This window comes from Pleurodeles waltl, chromosome 1_1, assembly GCF_031143425.1.
Source record: "Pleurodeles waltl isolate 20211129_DDA chromosome 1_1, aPleWal1.hap1.20221129, whole genome shotgun sequence".
NCBI lineage: Eukaryota > Metazoa > Chordata > Amphibia > Caudata > Salamandridae > Pleurodeles > Pleurodeles waltl.
The window spans coordinates 856,907,876-856,927,512 of record NC_090436.1 but is presented as its reverse complement, the minus strand read 5'-3'; the positions used below and the strand labels follow the sequence as shown (position 1 = coordinate 856,927,512).

At 39.7% G+C, this 19,637-nt stretch overlaps 1 protein-coding gene across 3 annotated transcripts in view; it reads right to left on the bottom strand.

Moving 5' to 3' along the window:
• Positions 1 to 19,637, bottom strand: part of PCSK5 (proprotein convertase subtilisin/kexin type 5) — a 1,225,695-nt gene that overhangs the window by 892,836 nt on the left and 313,222 nt on the right. For all 3 annotated transcript variants that reach the window (XM_069229369.1, XM_069229360.1, XM_069229377.1), the window contains exon 5: positions 4,560 to 4,636. In XM_069229369.1, coding sequence (XP_069085470.1) covers positions 4,560 to 4,636 — 77 coding nt within the window. The remainder of the gene's footprint in view (positions 1 to 4,559; positions 4,637 to 19,637) is intronic.

The window sequence follows — 19,637 nt, the reverse complement described above, 5'->3', positions numbered from 1 at the left end:
GTGCTAATGTTTTAAAACTGAATGCAAACAAAACAGAGTTCTTGCTTGTTGATACCAGAAACATCACAGGTGAAAGTCTCTCTAGCCACCGGGGCCTATAGACCACCAGTTAATTTAAGGTGTTTAGGAGCATTTTTGTATTAGGGGGCTCCTTTTAAAGCTCAGATCATTGATGTCTTGTCTTCCTAACAGGGTTCTCTCAACTTCTGAACAGGGCTCTTTAATTTTTAAGATCTGTTCTCTACCCCAAAGTTGTAGAGACTCTTAGCCTTTTGCTTCAACTACAGCAACAGTCTTTATTTGAGATTCAGGATTCAGCACTTATAAAAGTTGCATAGGATTAACAAATTTGTCAGAGGCAAGCCACACGGCTAAAAAAATGTGATTCCATCACATCTGTATGCAAAGCACTTCACACGTTTCCAATGTTGCTCAGCATCAATTTTAAGGTACTCTGCCTTATGCACAGTTTTTTAATGTATTTAACCATTCTTGTTTATGGTGTCATTGCCGTATCTCCATGCTTGCTAAATCTATGTGCTCAGAATGGATTTTGTTATTGCAAGTCCCAAGAAATAAATATATCAGTACAGGTGGCTGATCTCTAGGACATCTAGGCACCACATAGTCTCCCCTTTTATAACCATTTACCTTAAAAAAAATATTGAAGACCTTCCGGTTTTGTTGATTTTCTTGTTACTTTTTTTGCCTCACATTTGAGTTTGTCATTCCTTGCACTGTTTTGTCTAAAAAAAAGAATCAAGATGCTCTTAGAGGCATATCCTGCACTATATAAATCAAAACATCCTGACTCTCTCTCCTCTACTCTAATTCTGCTTGATTATTCGATAGGAGTTAACACTGCCAAATTCTCTCCATTTACTCAGAATGTTCATCTAACATATCATTAAAAGTCTGGTGCAAAATTAGTTATCTCTGTAACTATGACTCTCTGACCATGTTTTTGCTGTTTGTGGCACTCCTCTCGCTCTTTACAATCACAATGGACCCCCTACACTATGGTGCAAAGAGAGGCTCAGTCATGGACCATGTTTGTCCTCATTCCTCGTTTGGCTTCTCCTAGCAGGTCTGCTCTGATGGGACTCATGTGGTCTTCTCTTTCCTCTTTCAGTGCAAACCTCCAGTTTCGCATCACAGAATGACTAAAAGCTATACCCTCTCGTCTTCACCACTCCCCCCATGATGTCTCTACATTCATCCAAGACTGAGATACTTTGTTTCCTTGGCAGCACAACATATACTCTTACCTAGAAATTCAGGGACAATGTTCAACTCCACCATGCATGCATAAACCTTCCTATTCACTACGGCCACATCAGTGAGGTAACAGGTGCTGAACCTATGCACAATTCACTACAAACCTCGCTTTCCCATTGCCAAGGGCTTGATCAATGCCCTAGTAATGAGCATAAGTGTAACAGTTTCAAAGTTAGCCTTTTTAAATAAGCACGTTTAGGCGAGGCTGTTATTTCTGCAAGGCAAATCATCTTTAAGCACCCTATACTCACATCTATCTCTGAATACCAAAATTAGGGTGGTTATTTGCAAAACAATGAGATGCTAAGCAGACTCATCACCATAGCTTACAGCAGTATCCGTACAGCTTTTCAACTACACCACCATAGAAACCTCTGCTCTGAAAATCAAAGTATTTTTTCAACCCATCACCCTCACATACCGCTAGGATTTTAGCCCTTCAGCCTTCACAGAGCCCCTCCCCCATCCCAACTGACCCCCTAAAACATTACCTTTCAGCAATCAGCTCACTTCCAGCATTTAAACTGTTCCAGAAAAATCACCAAAAATCAGCAAAATGATCTCCTCTAACGGGAACATGATAAGCAGTAATAGCGTTTCTATTATAAATGCTACTACGTTTCTTACCAAACAAACCATATGGCCTTATCTCCACTTGCACAATCTCTGCTAGCTACAGTGAGCAAAGTTTCAAGTAGATAACTGATCATAGCACCATAAAGCTTAAAAGGATTGTTAAATGTACAGAAATATATGCATGTGAAATCAGATATAATGATGCATCAGTGACAGGTTACTTTAAAGGTTGACGTTTAATATCAGTAACTACAAGGACAGCAAGTTAATGTTGTGTTCACCTGAAAACAAGATTTCTTCAATTGATTGGTTTTTTTTTCAGATTAACAAGGTGACCACGAGATACTGAGAGACTTCTTTCTCCAAAAGAACTTTTTAATTTCATGACCGACTGTTGATTAAACAATGCAGTGGACATGTTCAGAGATTTTTTAAGCTAGTCTTGAAATGTGTAGCTAAGAATGGGCACTGGCTGCACTTAGAAAGCCCAGATTGAGATTGTTTTTCACAAATAAACTGGCAATTAAACAATAAGCAATGATTAGGCCGAGGGATGCTTGATGTTTCTGTAACAATGCTAAGCGAACAATGATATCTGTTTCAAATTTGTGGGACTGAATCACCAAAGTAACTTACACTTTTGAGTAACTTTAATACTTTTTAGCAGTTCACAAAAATAGGGTAAATTTACTCCAAAAGTGCAACTCTCATATCTCCCCAAACTTGAACGGCCTGGGAGCTACAAACTATTGGGTAATTTACACTTTGAGTAAGTTTACTACTTTGTGGCTATTCACAAATGAGTGTAAATTACACTTGGATAAAAATTACACTTATGGAGTGAATTTACAGCCTAACTTTGTGAATAGCCAAAATGTAGTAAATGTACTCAGAAGTGTAAATTACTCAAAAGCGTAAATCACCTTTGTGAATCAGGCCCTGACGCACTGGTTTTGCTTTAGTTTTCATAAAGTGATTATTTATTTAACAATAGGCAATGGTGAAGCTTTGTAGAGCCTGCTAATATAACATTTCAGAGAAACACAGAAAATATTTCACAACAGCATGTGTATGTCTTTTTGTGCCACTAAAATTCCCAGTAATAAAATGATCCGAATATACAATATCGTATGACGTAGTTTTTATATGAATGTGTAACTGAGTAATATTGTCCAGTTCCATCATAAAGGGGTTCAAGTGACATCATAATCCACAAGGCAGAAGTCACCATAGCTTGTAAATGTCACCAGAACCCGAACATAGCAACTTAGGACCATATTTCACAGATATTTGTTATGTATTTTTTATATCGTATGATAATTTTTGAATAGTTAGCTTGAAAAGGTGATTTGTTTATTTAAAAGGAAATGTTTATTAGTAAGTGAAATACTGTACCACACTATCTTGCGGTCTGCAGTAAAAAGAATAGAATACTTAATTATGTATTTAAGAATGTAGCATTAAGTAAAAATGTTTCTGAATTCCATTGCATTTAGCTTCTTCTGTTTGACTTTTTGTCGTGAGCTAAATGTCCACTATGTGCATTACACCATCATCTGTACCAGGTCGCAACTGGGATCTGGAAGTGAAAGCTAGAGGGAATGCAGAGCCAGTTATACCCTTCTCTGATAGAGGAAGGCACAGATTCTGCCCCAACCACCATAGGCATTTTGCTCTCAGCCTAAATACATTAACTACATTCCCATTTAAATTTAGTTTAAGCTTGTCTGGCAGTAGTTGCTTTTAACTTCTTGGTAGTTCTTATTTGTGTCTCGGAAAAAGCCTGCGAGAGGACAGTTGAAGGAAGCAAAGTAGGTTGTGTATTCTTTTATATAGCATGGGGTAGGGTGATACTGCTGCTAGTAGAAAAAACAGTACCCTCGCACATTACCGATCTCTTTATTGAACTCAGGAATTGGACAATTGCAATAGACATGAAATTGCTAATGAATTTTTATCTTGATGTAGGGGCTCTTGCAAAATCACTGCTCTGCCACTTTTTTTTGGGCAGGACCAGCTAATCATTGTTTGAGCAATGTACTTCAACAATGTATCATAAGTAAGATTTGACCAACTGCACACATTCAACTATTTAATTGATCAGAGTCGACAAATGACCCAGGCAGCACCACCTCTGAAAAAAATGACATAAGTATATTCTGCAAATTTGACTGCCTAACTGTAAGTCCTGTGGCTGCTGAAGGCATGAAAATTGTATGTACAAGAGTTTAGATCTTGAAGTTAAATCATAGCAAATCGTGTTATGTCACTTTCATAAGTAATATAACCTCCCAAATGTGTGAATGGTGATGTTACTTAGAAATACTAGTTTCCTTTATGCTGAACATCAGTTTAACATATGAGCTCCAACTCACAAAAAGGCAAAGCTTTCAAATGAACAAAAGACATAATTTCTTAACTACTGAACAGTTCCCAGTATCCGTGTAAAACAGCACAATAGTTAATTTGTTCCTAAAATGGCAGATATTGAGAACAATGCTGTCTGTATATACACACGTACATGGGGTTGACGCTTCTCATGAACGCCAATTTTAACAATGTCCTACTGAAGCTCCACCACTGAGATAGTACCGCACGAGCATATTGAATATATTTTGGGGGGAAAAAACACCTATGAGGTTGGTATAGTGACAATCATCTAATAAATAAAGTAAATTTAACATGTTTGACTTGTAAGAACTTACTTGTTCTCATTGCTGGCATCATACCGAGGCATGGGGTCAACGTCATTTCCATTGACATCAATGCTGGCCTTTGCGTCCTGCAGATAAAATGACACAAAATTAGCCTGAGGAGGATATTTAAATGAGAATTTGCTCCTTAATTTGTTAATCCCATTTCTGACAAACATTTACAATTTTGACAATCCTTGCACTACTGTGTGATACAGTTAGCACAAGAGACTCAGAAAATCTATTAAAGGATCACCAGAGACTAACCCAGGGTAATAACAAGCTAATCAGACACAAAAACAGAGAACAACTGCAATGTGTTCATATACTTATGGTGACTCACAAACTAATGAGATCAATGAAGTAAACTGGGCTAGCAAACTTCTCATAATAGTGCTGTGGGTTGTTGTCTTTGCTGCCAAGGTTCAAGCGAACAGTGACCTAATTCACAAGGCATTTTGCAGTCCAAAGTTGAATATAGGAATGCAAAAACACTTTGGAAAAGGACAATTGCTATTCTTTATTTCCAAATCGTGATTGGTGAAATTCTGGGTGCAAAAATGAATTTACAAATATAGAAAATCCATTAGTAAGCGCCTTTGCGGTACAGGAATTGGGATGAACATATGTATTATGTAGATTTAGTTAAAGGGTTTAATCCACTAGGAAAAAGCAATCTGTCTGGAGAGGGGAAGAAAATAACTGTTTATCACCTTTACACCTAGCTAGATATAAACATACTACGTTATATTTAGCAAGTAATTGAACAGTTGTCACTAAGAAAATGGTCCAAGCGAGCAATTATCCAAGCCAAATGGCATTTTAATGTACAAAAGGAATACCAGAAAGTCATAAATAAGGAAGTGGGTGCCAGTAATAAACCTGCTTGGTGCTCTTTTGATTGTGATAAAAGTGATTAAAGTGTGTGATACGCAACAAATTACAGCACAACTTGATAAACATAATATTGAATGGTATGGATCTGCGAGCAAGTCCTTGACATTTTGTTCCTTTGAAGAATGTAGGCTAATCATCAGGACTCAATCACATATGGAACCTGAAAAAAACTTCCTGAGATCACAAAAATTCATAAAAACAAGAGTTGCAGGAGCTGTGTCACAAGACAAAAAATGTGTAGTAGTCTATTAAGGGGAGCTCATGCAGGATCATCATAAAATCCCTAGTAGAATCTGGATGCAATGGCGGTGTGTAATGGTCTGGGGATCAGAGATTATCAAGATAGAGTAGCAGCCCCTGGGACCTCAGAGAAGGTGCACTTGCAAATGTTGCAGTCAAAGGCCTCTTCTTAGGCTGCTCGCTCTATTCTTCTCATCACATGCATGGATGGATTTTGTATTTTCAAAACAGCCCATTTAGAAACACAAACTTATCATGGCCATCAGGGCAATTCTCTCTGGTCGTTTTTTAAAGATAGAGTTTTCCTTGTTTCCATATCATTTTTCATCAGGTTTAAAATCTGATAGAGTAATAGTGCAAAATGAGCAGTTGAGGAATTCTACTACTGCCAGACAGTTCCCGAAGAATTCCATAAAAAGTTGGAAATATGATTTGTGAGTAGAATGGTTTCTAGCCTCGATGGGGAGATTAACCAGTAATTTTAAATTAACCTGAAAAACAAGATCCTATTTGATCTAATTATTTTGGACTTGGTGCACTCTCCTTTATGTGTCACAGTAAGCAAACAAACGCCTTTTTCTGTCGCTATGCTCCGATAGAAAGAATTGTAATGATAATATTAGTTAAATTAAACAGAATGTGGAGTTCTATAATGAGGAAAAGCTTGATGGTGTAAAAGCTATATCACATATATCAGGATCATTGAGAAAATGTGTCATTTTGCCAAACACCTGTTCACAAATTTTCAGCATCATTTTTTTAATTGCTTAAAAGACTGATTGAGCAAAAACTGAGTTATAGCTTGTTTTGCACAACTGAGTGCAATGTGTATTGGGTGCACACGTGTCGGCAAATTTCTGACTTTTATGTAGGTTATGATGTTTTTTCTAAATTCAACTATAACATTGTCTTATCAATTATGTAATTTGATACCTCATGAATGAAATAATATGTTAGTCTAAACCAGTGCACAGCGAGCAGCGTACGTTAAAGTTAGCTCACCAAATTTTAACAGGCACATTTCTGGTTTTTGTTCAAGTTACATTGTGTGGGAGTGTCACCTACCAATAATGTCACTTTAAGATTTAGTTTTTAAAGCAAATTTCTCAGAATACTTCTATGTATGTTACAGAGTATTTTTAGTACCCAGGTTCATGTCATTTTAACCTTTATTATTTTCAGAAAACAAATAAAAAATATTTGTCTTCCAAAATGTTAATGTTATAAAATTAGGGAGTGACTGAGAAGATAGGCAGGCTGAGTAAACAGATGTGGAAAAAGGATGCCATACTTATGCAGACATCTCATTATTTTACATTATGGCCTGAGTTACTATAAAACTCACACTTCCTCCTCACATTTTTAACCCTCTGGAATTATACCTGCATTACCATCTCAATGCCTATTTACTTCAGCCTACGCTTGAGTAAAGGCCTTAAATTTAACAGCTCCTCTTCCAACAACATGACATTCAACCGAGCTTCACTCCTGTCTGCAATACAAAATGTTGTTTATTAGAACACTTTGGTGATGCTGCAGCTGATTACTATGGAGGTAACTGACAGAATGTTGCTTGTTATGGAAGTTCACATTTGACTCTGCATGTCAGAATGTTTCACTGAAATGGATGAGGACGACATTTGAAAACTAGAAAATATGACTTTGTTTTAGCTTTCTAAAGCACTAACTAAAATGTCTATAATAAAAAGAAACCCCCTCATGTTTTCCTTTACTGCAGTGTCCTCTGTAAGAATTATTTTTCGTTTCACAGCTCTGATTCCTTCAGGATGGCATTCAGATGTGCAGCACTTTTCTCAAATTCAGAATGTTAGCACTCTCGATGTTCTGTAGAACTTTTGAGATTGAGTACCTACATTATCATATCAATGCTCATTTACTTGGCCTGCTCTTTAAGAAAGGCTTTAAATGCAGCAGCCCTATTCCAACAAAATGACATTCAGGAGTGTCTCACTTGTGTCTTGAATACAAGACGTTAGTGCTCTAGTTGCTCATTAGAACTCTGTGGTAAAGCTACAGTTGATCATTAGGGAGTTCACTGACAGCTGCTGCTAATGTTGAAAGTACATACTTCATTCTGTATGTCAGAATGTTTCACTGAAATGGATAACAAAGATATTTGAGAACCCATAGAAAATGTGTTCTGATTTTCACTTTTTAGATAACAAACCATAATGTTTATGACAAAAATAACTCCCCTCATTTCTGTTCATTTCTAAAGAAAATGTGTTATGTTTTACAGCTCTGATTCCATTAAGGTGTTTTCAGGCGTGCCAACGTTTTGTCATATAAACAGAATGTTAGCACACTAAAGTTGTTCATTAGAACACTGTGGAAGGCTGCAGTAGAAGACTGGTGAATCAATAGACAGGCAGCAAAATACATGTTTTACTCAGATTATCAGAACTTTTTCTCACACCACTGTGGGAGAGAGTGTGAAAAATGTGTTTTCATTTTAGCTTCTAGACCACCTTCCATAACCTCAATGAGAAAATCATGAGAGAAAGTTGTCTCAAACATGGTGAATCAAATCAAGCAGAGTGCCAGCATATTTTACATGGCATAAAGCTACCTGGGAATGTACCAGATTAAAAAACAAATAAGTAGAACATCACCAACAAATGATTTATATAGTGACTAAAATCTTTTATCACACTTTAAATGTGGACCTTTTTATGACCCTTTTAACCAAATAGTCACTAAAATGCATTTAGATGGAGATCATGTCCCTGAGTATAGTATTGGCTGGCACAACATGTTGTCCATGTTGTGACCAGACAGACAATCAAGGAGGGATCCCTTTGGAACCCTGTGATATGGTCGCCTATTCATTCTCCACAATGGCAGACAAAGAACATCCAGTGGAATCTGCACAGAGCACTCTAGTAGAAATTACACCATCACCTATGACGTAAGTGGCCACAAGCGGAAAAGGAGGTGGGCTAGAGTTACGTAGCATGAACTTCAAATCAGAGGACATTTGGGAATTGCAGAGGGAGGAGCGAGAGAAGATGGGAGATGCCGAGGAGGAATTGTGTCGAAGCACCAATAGGCAGCGTGACCCCATGAAGGAGAGAGCAACGAGGATCAGGTGTCAGAAAAACTATTGCCAGAGTTGTTAAGTTCTTCCCTCAGCAAAAACAATTCCCCTTTTCCTTGTACCCACATTGGTTGCAGCGGCGTCCTCACTCCCAGTGGCTCTTGTGGAGAATGTTCTTAGATCTAGCTCCTTCAGGTTTAACTGCCACTCAAGATGGTGGCTGCAAATCTTTGTGAGGTCAGCGCTCTAGTGTTTCTACCTTATTCTCTTGCTGAAGCTTCCCTCCAGCTGTTTCTCTCTGGGAGCGGAGGAGAATTTGTTTTGGCTTAACAGAACTTCAAGCAACTGCAGTAAGGAATCCTTTTGTATGATTTACAGACCTGCCAATATATATATGTACATATATATTCAAAAACGCATCCCCTTGCAGACTTGCCAGTCTTAGAGACAAACCTCAGTGCTCAGACTAACTCCTAGAGACTGATTGAGAAAACTGAAGCTTGAGAAGGAGTTTTCGTTTCCTGTACAATATTTGTGAACCTTTAAACTGTTCTCCAGAGAACCTTGGATACCTCTGACTCCTGGAAAAAAGAAGATATTAAGTTAACATTGTTGCATTCATTTGTCTTTTTATCTCTATGTCTCAGCTAAATAAAACCCAGAAGTACACCCATCAAGAGAAGTTTTGGCCATCATTACTCTCTTTACTGTCCCCCATCAAATTCCACTGGGTGTCAGGGTGTGCTCAGCCAGTTTTGTAATCCATTTCAAGACTGGGCCATGTAATGGTGGCCACAAAATATTGTTCAGGTTCCAGACAGCCAATCAGGAGTCAATAGTTGCATTTAAAGTGGCCAGTCAGAGCATATCTGAACCCAACAGTCCAGATGTAGGTATCCTTTAACTCCCTCATGCTCAACTAGTGGCCCTCTAACTCACATTTCTCAAATATGGCTGAATGGATTTACACCAAACAACGAAAAGCACACTGTTGGATCTGACATCCTTGGCGTGGTTCCCCCCGCCTTTTTGCCTTCACCCTCCTGTTTTTGCTGACATTGTTTTTGCTGGCCTTAGGACTCTACACACTTTACCACTGCTAACCAGTGCTAAATTGCTTGTTCTCTTTCCTTTAAACATGGTACAACTGGCTTATACCAAATTGGCATATTCACTTTACTTACTGATCCCTAGGACAGAGATACTCCATGTACCCAGTGGCTGTAAATTAAATGCTACTAGTGTGACTGCAGCACTTATGATGCCACCCACTTAAGTAACCCTTTAAACAGGTCTTAGGTTTGCCATTGTAGCCTGGTGTGCAGTTTTAAATTGTGATTTCAACCTGCCAAGATAAGCCTCTTGCCAGGCCCAGACTTCCCTTTTTAACATATATAGGTCACCTCTAGGGTAGGCCCCTTAACAGCCTAGAGGACAGGGTACAGTGTATTTAAATAGGTGACATGTACATTTAGGTTTTACATGCTCTTGTAGTGAAAATCCCCTAAATTAGTTTTGTGATTACATTAGGTTCATTTAGTACATTTAATAATCGATAACATTCAATTGGTAGCAGGTAGGAATGTCAAGTCTGGGGCCTAAGAAATTGTAAGTTAAAACCCTCTTTAATGGTAAAGTCAGATTTTAAGTCACAATTCTGAAAATGCCATTTTTAGGATGCTGGCATTTTCTTGCCCTAGAAGATTTTGTGATCATTTTAGGTAGACAGTATTAGACAATGTCAGGAGATCTATTATGGAGAGTCTCCAGCACTTACAGCACTGCTTATACTTAAATCTTTAAAACTGCATTTCTCCGGTTTTACTGACTGGATTTATGTCTTTGTATCTCAAATAATACATTAAATTGTGCTCCATTTTTCTAAATTGGTGTGGGATTTTTCTCATGTTGTGTTTTCACTTTATCTCGGTTTGAAATGCTGTATAAATACTTTAGCATTGCCTTTAAGTTAAGCCCGATTGCTTTGTGCCAAGTTACCAGAAGGTTAAGCACAGGTTAAGTAGAGGTTTGGTTGTGGTTCATCCTGACAGAGATTGTGGTTGCTGCTTAAGTAGGGTTTCACGCCCCTCAACCAGTAACCCAATTTCGAACGAACATTCTCAGTACAGTTCTAGCATTGTGTCAAATTTGGTGTAATTATATGTAGCTGTATTTTCTATATTGTTTTGCAAAAATTCTTATGGGAATTAAAATGGGAGAGCAATGTTTTCAGAACTCAATTAACCAACCTACCATAGGAAGGGATGGGAACACACACCTGCTAGGCGGCAGGACACCCTCGTGTGTAATAGTGCACTTAACAAATACACAACATTCTTTTTCTGGGCCCACTTTACAGATCACCCTGAAACTTTCCAGGAAGTAGCAGAGGTGGATGAACTTTTTTTTAAAGTTCATGCAGATTTGTGAAATAGTGCCAAAGTTATTAGTGAAACAAAAACACTCTTTCTATAAAAACTCTGATCTAACTATAACTAGTGAGTGGCGACCACCACTATAAAAACATCATACAGTCACACACTCACACATAAATTATATATATATATATATATATTATTTCTTCAACAGATGGACTGATAGCCATCTGACGGCTGCACCGATCCCATCACGTATCTCCCAAGTGTCGAAGTCAATTGAGTCCAAAGCGCTCGTATTTAGTTCATAAATTTATTTAGCTTATACAGGTAATTCAGAGTCCCGAATGAGATGTCTGTCAACGCGTTTCGGCAAAACGCCTTCTACTGGACAGTTTGGCTAGTCAGCCGACATCATTTTCATATAGCTATTAAGTCCTACATTTATTTCTATAACACTGATGTACTATGAAGTGTGTAATCATAATTATTTTAGATACAACAATTAATAGAGGAATAAACCTATATTGATGCCAATATTTACAAATAAGATCAAAGTTGAGATTAGACAGTCCTAAGGAATAAATATTGGATAATAAATATAATAGGAAAAAGGACAATTGCTTCCAATGATTCATAATATTTGATCATATACAAACATTAATTAAATAACAAGAACAGTAATAGTATAAATATGAACGAAGAAACGGTAATATCAACTTTTCAATTTTTCAATGTTTAAATTATCATTCGTTATATATACATATAATTATTAATAATTAGTTAGTATCTTGTATTAAAATCATGTTTTGGCAATGACAATAGTTATGTTTTAATGCTATAGTTTATATCAGATGCCCGTATAATCAAATCTAGTTCCTCACTGTCCTTATCTGTATACTAGGTAATTCCATAAACATACATATAAATATGTTGTATTAAAATGAGGCCTTAGCATAAAGTGCAATGTGCTGAAAAACTAAGCTAATAATAAGTGCAAAAGAGCATATAAAGTGCATAAAAGTGTTACAAAAACTCCAATTAAAACAGTCAGATCTATTGATCTTTTGGTCCATGTTATAATCTAGATGTACATATATACCTCTATATATGATATTTAGTATTCTGCAGTCGCCAAGTTATAGGAGAACAAAATGAAATCGAACAGTCATCATCAATAGTACAGTACAAATCTGTATACGAACTTACTCCATCTATATTTCATCAGATTGTAATATGAATTCAAACTAGGGAAAGTTATTAAGTCATGTCCATTTTACAGATTACATCATGGCACGATCATTTAAGTTAATTGTGATCTTATCACCCATCTTCCTAAAAAGGAAATATAAATAACATACTACCAAATTGGCACTACTATTTTTAAGAATTAAAACACATGGGGAGTCTCTGTCTAAAAAGCAATGAACAGTGTATTTTCATCTAAGATGGACATAGAGCTCAGCATCAAGATTGTGCCCCAATGGGGACTCAGACCCCAATAATAAAATCATCTTGGATTCCATTTGTCTGAGCTCGAGTGTTCTATTGCCACCTCTGGGGTTGTTTTTAATATGTTTGATGCCATAGAAAGCTAAAGTGCTACATTCTCCTTTGTGTACTTCCCAAAAATGTTTAGCCAGAGGGTAGGTTTTGTCCTGATTTTTTATGGCTCTAAAATGCTGTAAGAACCTAACTTTTAACTTATGAATGGTACTTCCAATATATTTTTTCTGGCATCCACATTCGATGACATAAATCACAAATTCAGTGTCACAAGTGATCCGGTCTTTGATCTCGCACTGTCGACCATCAAAAGTTTGGTATTTATATGTATTTTGAGCATACTTGCAGGCCTTGCAATGGCCACATTTCCAAAATCCCAAACTTTTTTGGCTCAACCAAGATGTATTGGTTTTTACTGAAAAATAACTTCTGGTTAGATAGTCTCCCAAAGAACGTGCTTTACGAAATGTTATGGACGGATGGGTTTCTATGTGATCATTAATAATGGGATCGTTCTGTAAAACATGCCAATTTTTTTGGAGTATAGTTCTGAGTGACTCATGTTGTTGATTGTACTGGAGAAATATTCTAGGTGCTGAATGTTGGAAATCATTACTGGTTACTGTGTTATTAAAAAGTAACTGTTCTCTACTTTTATTCCGTACTCTGTGTAATGCATCATTTAGGATTTTTGGAGGATAACCTCTACTTAGAAACCTGTTCACCATAGCCTTAGATTCCAACTCATATTGGTTTTCATCAGAGCATATTCTGCGGGCCCGCAGTAGCTGGCTATATGGTATGCTCCATTTCAGTGAGTGGGGATGTCCACTGTTGGCATGTAATATAGAATTACAAGCCGTGGGCTTTCGATATATGGATGTCTTTAAATGATTGTTTTCTACTTGTAGTAGGACATCCAAAAAAGAGATGGTGTCTCTGTTGTAGATGGCATCTAGATAAATGTTGAATTGATTATTATTCAATACATTTATGTATTCCAACAGCAGTTGTTCTGTGCCATCCCAGATAATGAACAAATCGTCAATATATCGCACCCACAGTATCACTCTATCCATATAGATGTTATTGCTTTCTGACCATGCCACCTCCTTCTCCCACCAGCCCATATATAGATTGGCATAGGTGGGAGCAAAGGATGCTCCCATAGCTGTCCCTTGTTTTTGTAAAAAACTTTCATTATCAAAGAGGAACAGGTTATGTGTCAAACAGAATTGTAGCATCGATAGGAGCATGTTAGTATGTTCCAAAAATTCAATGGATCGTGTTTGTAAAAAGTACCTACAGGCCTGTATGTATATATACACATTCAAAAGTGAATGGCAATTGACAGCGAGCACCCAAAAGCCAAACTGCTTGGTGTTGGGGTGTGGCCACCACCAATACATTTACCCATAAATGTTGATGTAACCCATACCCACGAGGATTTTGTAGATATGGATTTGTACCAAAATCCTACACCTGCCTAAGCTGGCATAACAAGGAGACATATTTGTATTTTTCCTAGTTTTTTTCTCTTTGTAAGTATACTTTATTCTCTATCACACATACAAAGAAAAAAATTGCCTTGCAACATCATTTTTGTGCAGGAAGGGAACCCATGCCTGCACAAAATCTATCCTAACCCCAACACAGAAACCCTTGCACTACGGCATGCCTCCAGGAAGTGGGCCAGCATAGAGAGCAGAACAGTGGCACTTCTTTGTACATATAGTACAGTTGTTCTCTCTCCAGTTTAACACAGCAACTTTCCTTGCTGCTCTATGTTGAGTCTGAGCCACCATTCCTCCCAGTTACACAAATCATTCACACCTTTTTTTAAAGTTTTGTTTTTACTATGTACTGTGGTAGCATGCAGGTTAAATAACCTATTTTTTATGAGCATTTAACTAGTATGCCAGGAGTAATGTGGTACTAACGTACATAAAAAAAAAACAATCAACCCTATCCTTCCACTAAAAAGATCATGGGCACAAAAGGCCACATACATGCAAAGAAAATGAAGGGTGCAGTAGAAGGAGAAGGCTACATGTACTAGGTGGTTGGCCACCTAAAGGGGCCAGAGTGTCAGTATGGAGTGGGCTCTCTGAAGATTTTTTGTAGAAGGTGAGGGCTGTGCAATTAAGTGGTTTGCCCACCCACACCTCATTGACTGTACACAAGAGGTTATTTAACTATAAAGTGTCCAGTGCAAGAGGTTGTGTGTAATAGAAGCTTCACAATCTAATGGGGCTTGGATCTCTGGAGGGAGTAGGCTCTCCATGAAGACGTCTGCACAAGGCAAAGGGTCTGTTTAGTAGCGGACTTTGCCACATAATAGGTCTTGGGTGTCTTGGGGGAGTGGACTCTCCATGAAGACTTCTGTACAAGGCGAAGAGTGTGCACAGTAAGAGTTTCACCATTATCTCATTGACTGTGCGTGAGAGGCCGGCTACCACAAAGGGTCTAGTACAGGGTGAAGGATTGCGTAGTATGGGGCTTTGCCACCTAATGGGGCTGAAATGTCTGGAGGGAGTGGGATCTACATGAAAATGTTTATTATATATTAGTCTACATACAAGAGAAATCTGGGGTGGTTAACAGGAATGCAGTAAAGGGGGCTGACATATTCTTAGGACATGAAGATTTTGGCAGGTCTTCAGCATACAATGCTAGCTGCTTTTTACAGAAGGAAATGTCTTCGAGCCATTGACGATTCATAGGAGTTACATGCATACCCCAGCAAATTGCAACCCTTCTCTTAGCTAACAGCAGTGCTGCAATCGTAAGCTTACAAGGTATGGATTGCAATATTTTTTTTACCAAACCAAGAAGACATACTTGTGGACGCCATTCAATAAGTTCCAAGAGGATGGCAAAGTCCCAGTAATGTGCACCCAGTAATGGTATTTCGAGGGCAAAACTACAGCAGTTGCAGAAAATCAGCATTTGGTGCACCGCACAGAACACATCCAGTATCATCCCACAAGCCAAACATATATAACTTAACAGGGGTGTAATACATTTGATGAAGATACTTAAAATGTATGATACTCAAGTTACAATTAGGTGTATGCATGCCAGTTTGAGTACAACAGAAAATTCAATCAGAAGAGTCAAATGGCTGATCCAGCACTTCATTCCCTCTTTCAAGTGCCACATAAGGAGCCATATGCCTATTATTATGCATAGAAAGGTATAGCCTAGTAATAACCCCCTTATGCACCGTGATGTTCAGCAGTTTATGTAGCGTGTGCAGAGTGGGAGGTGTAGGCAGAAATTGAGGAAATAGTGCTCCACTGCAGCACAAAGTCGGAGGTATGTAAAGGTCAGCAGCGGGGAGGCGTTGGGTATTCAATATAATTTCTGGCTTTATAAATGTGCCTTCACAATAGCTGCCCCCGTGGTGCGCAAGTTTGCCCGGCACCCGTGGTTCATGCATAACTGCAATATCTGGATGATATAGTAGAGGGAGTGCCGGTGAATACAAGGGGATCTCATTCACAAATATCCCAAGCATACACCAAGCTCTGGTGTAATGTAATGTGTAATGTAATGTGCTAAACTCAGTCCGTGCAATCAGAGTTCTCTTATGGAGCAAGATGGTCTTCAGAGGGAAGGGGTGTGCAGCATCATGTGGTATCGCTAGGTGTGGAGTGTAATCATTGGGGTGATACCTGTAGTGAACAAAATGGGCTTGAACACAGAGGTACTATAGCTCCAGGTCTGGGGCATTAAAACGGTCGAATGAGCGTCTTTCAATTGTTTCTAGGTTGCTTCCCAACCCATGCGTGGGTTATCAAATGTGACGTGGGTGTTTTTAAAAAAAGTTGCTGGGATAATATAAATTGAATGTTAACAAATAAGTACAAATGCCTGACTGAGAAGGTTTCAACCCAGGCATACTGAGGGCAAAAATAAAATAAAAAAATCACCTTTTTCACCAAGGTCACCCTATTTGACATAGACAGAGTACCAGGACCACCTCTGCACTTGATCTTCAAGCTGCATCATTGCTCTTCCATAACTGTATTTAACCACTAGGTCCGGATCTCAGATCAGGAGGCCCATGCCATGTACCACCCCAACATTTATTTTCAATAAAATACGCAACATTGGCATTGTGCTGTGCCCATCTAAATACTGGGTCTAAAAGAGCTGCTTGTCTGAAGTGACAAATGTACTTTGTGGGGGCAGAGCTAGAGATACTCAGTTCACGTCAGACAGATGCATGATCCGACAAGGTTTTAGGGAAGTGTGTTACACCTCGCATCCAGGTACAGACATCTCAGGTCGCCAGCCAGTAGTTCAAACGGGTCCAACAGCCATGCACCAAAGAGGTAACCGTGCCCTCCCGCTCTGCAGGATGTATAAATCTCCAAAGATCCATCTTCCCATGTGCCGTCATCCCAGCCTTAATAAATTTAGCATATTTCTTGCTGTGCCAGTCTGTGGCAAAAGACCTGTCCAGTACGGGGTCTAAATACGTGTTAAAGTCTCCGACCCATATGATCTTAGTAGTCCTCAGTATGAGAAGCTCACTCCAAATAATCAAATAAGAGCTGAGGTCATGTGTGTTCGACCCAGATGTATTACCCAACGTAAATTGGGTATCATGTAGCATGTTCTTCACTATCACATAATGCCCCTGCTCATCCAGATGAGTGTATGTAATGCGGAAAGGGATGACTCTATTATAAGGACCATAATGCCTCTTGAATAGGACTAGTAGGATCAGGCTATCCTGTGTGCAGGCCAACATGGGCCCACCCTTTTGTCAGCATTACCCGCCAAATGTGCTTCCTGAAGGAATGCAACCTGAATATTATGCCAATCCTAATAAGCCAAAATCTGATATGTTTTACATAGTTGTTTAAACCCCATACATTCCAGGTCAGCAAAGATAGACTATGCAGGGACGTAGTTGTCATCTCACTTATCAATACTCCTTGGCAGAAACCGGGGCAGATATGTTGCTACACCTACTGACAATGCATAATGGGCTACAAGGAAGCTATGGTTGAAAGAACAGCATGTTCTCAACTTTCGTCCACCCACATTAGCATCCCACTCATGCCAACAACTCCTCCCCCTTTCCAAACCTGCAAATAGAAAGGATACACTGACTTATATAGTCAACCTATATGCAAAGGCACAAAGGTAAACAGCTCTTGGTGTGCTCCCATGAGAAGTCACCAGAGGAACAATCACATCCTCTTGTAACCCAGAAGTGGCCAGGGCAAACAAGCAATAATCCGTTTATGACACTGAAAAAGCAATTAGAATCAGAGGGAATTACAAAGCAAATGGAGGTAACAGGCTCAGCATCAGCACTGTGCACTCTGGATGGTATGAGATCAGGTTAGGCACATATGAACAATTACACTGAGCAGCAAAAGATATCTTGATAAAGTGTTGTCGCCCTGCATGGCAGAATCCTGTACTCCCTGCTGTGGTTTAGGAAGTGTTTTACATATTCCAGTGCTACCTTAGGGATCATGATGATTTTCTGCTGACCATGATGTTCAACCTGGATTCGGGCTGGACAAAGCATGGTGTATGTTAAACTGGCCTTCCCTGTGTGCCGCCTGCACCCTGACCATAAAATCCATGCAAAATGTGATTGTGTTGCCATGGCAGTTGAGTTTTTTCTAGCAAGGTGGAGGACTGAATCATGATCTCTGTAGTTGAGAAGTTTTGCTATTAAGGGGTGTGGTGGTGCTCCTGATGACAAACACGCTGTAAGGGAACGATGAGCATGTTCCACCACCAGCAGATGAGAGGTTGTCCCTCCCAAACACAGAGATCAACATACTCCCACATACTACTCCATCCTGGCAGTGTTCGTGGACTCAGGAATACCCGTGATCATTATTATGGCAGAAATTTGCTTCCAAGTATTTGTTCTTTGCCTGTATTACAGGCAATAATTTTCCCATATTCAATCATTTAGAAGACACTGATTTCATTTTATCCTCCGCATCCGATATGCTCTGTCCCAGCAAGGTAGCGTGAGCAGTCTGCTCATCAAGCTTGTCAGCCAGATGGTCCATGCATAGGTTAAGGGTATCCTTTTTGCCATCAATAGAAGCCAGGCTCTGCTGCATGGTTTGCAGCGTAGTCACAAGGACACCATCATTTGGTGAGTCAGGCATCTGCTCTAGAGCTGCAGGCTTGCTGCCTAGGGGGTTTTGCAGTGCACTTTGCTTCGAACGTGAGGTGAGGCTGTCTGCCTTTCCCATGCTGACCAACACAAAGCGTGTAGGGGATCCGAGGCAAAACTAGGCAGCCAGCCACTCAAGCTCAAAGGATCTCTTGTGGTGGCATCCAGACACAGTGGCCCAGCACATCAATAACACAAAGAAGTTCACTAGGCAACTCCGCAGCAGTCAGAGTGAAGCAAATGCCACCATGCAGCAATGAAGAGCAGTTGGGAGGACAACACCCCAGGGAGGCCCAGCTCACCAACGCAGGGCCCTGCGGTTCACAACCTCACCTCGACGGCAAAGCACCACCGCATCCACCAGGCCCAGCACACCACCCCTTTCTGGCCGCGGATAAAAAGGGGGAATGGGGGGGGGGGGGGGAGTCAGGCATGGGTGCTTGTCATGGCAGTATCAGCACGCACAGTGACGACGCAGACGTCCCTTGATAGCAAGGCAACACATTGTAGAGAGGTTACTGCAGCATAAAAAAGATCACAGCCACATCAGCATGAATCCCACAATGTGTCCTCTTCTATGTTTCCCCAACTCAGCAGAAGTGCTCATCCAGCAGCGGGCCAAAGGCGGCAGCCGAACACGGCACACGGGCTCTCCTTTCTTGCCCATCGTTCCAGCGCGGTGCACCTCTGCCTGCTACTGCCTCCTTCAGCCAGGGCCTTCATCAACCACCATCTGTTAGAGCAGCCTCAGGCTAGGCATTGCATATGCCCCTATTCTCCTGGTCTAGCCCTCTCCCACCAGCAGGGTCCTTCACCACCCACAATCCGCCCTGAGCAGCAGCAGGCTAGGC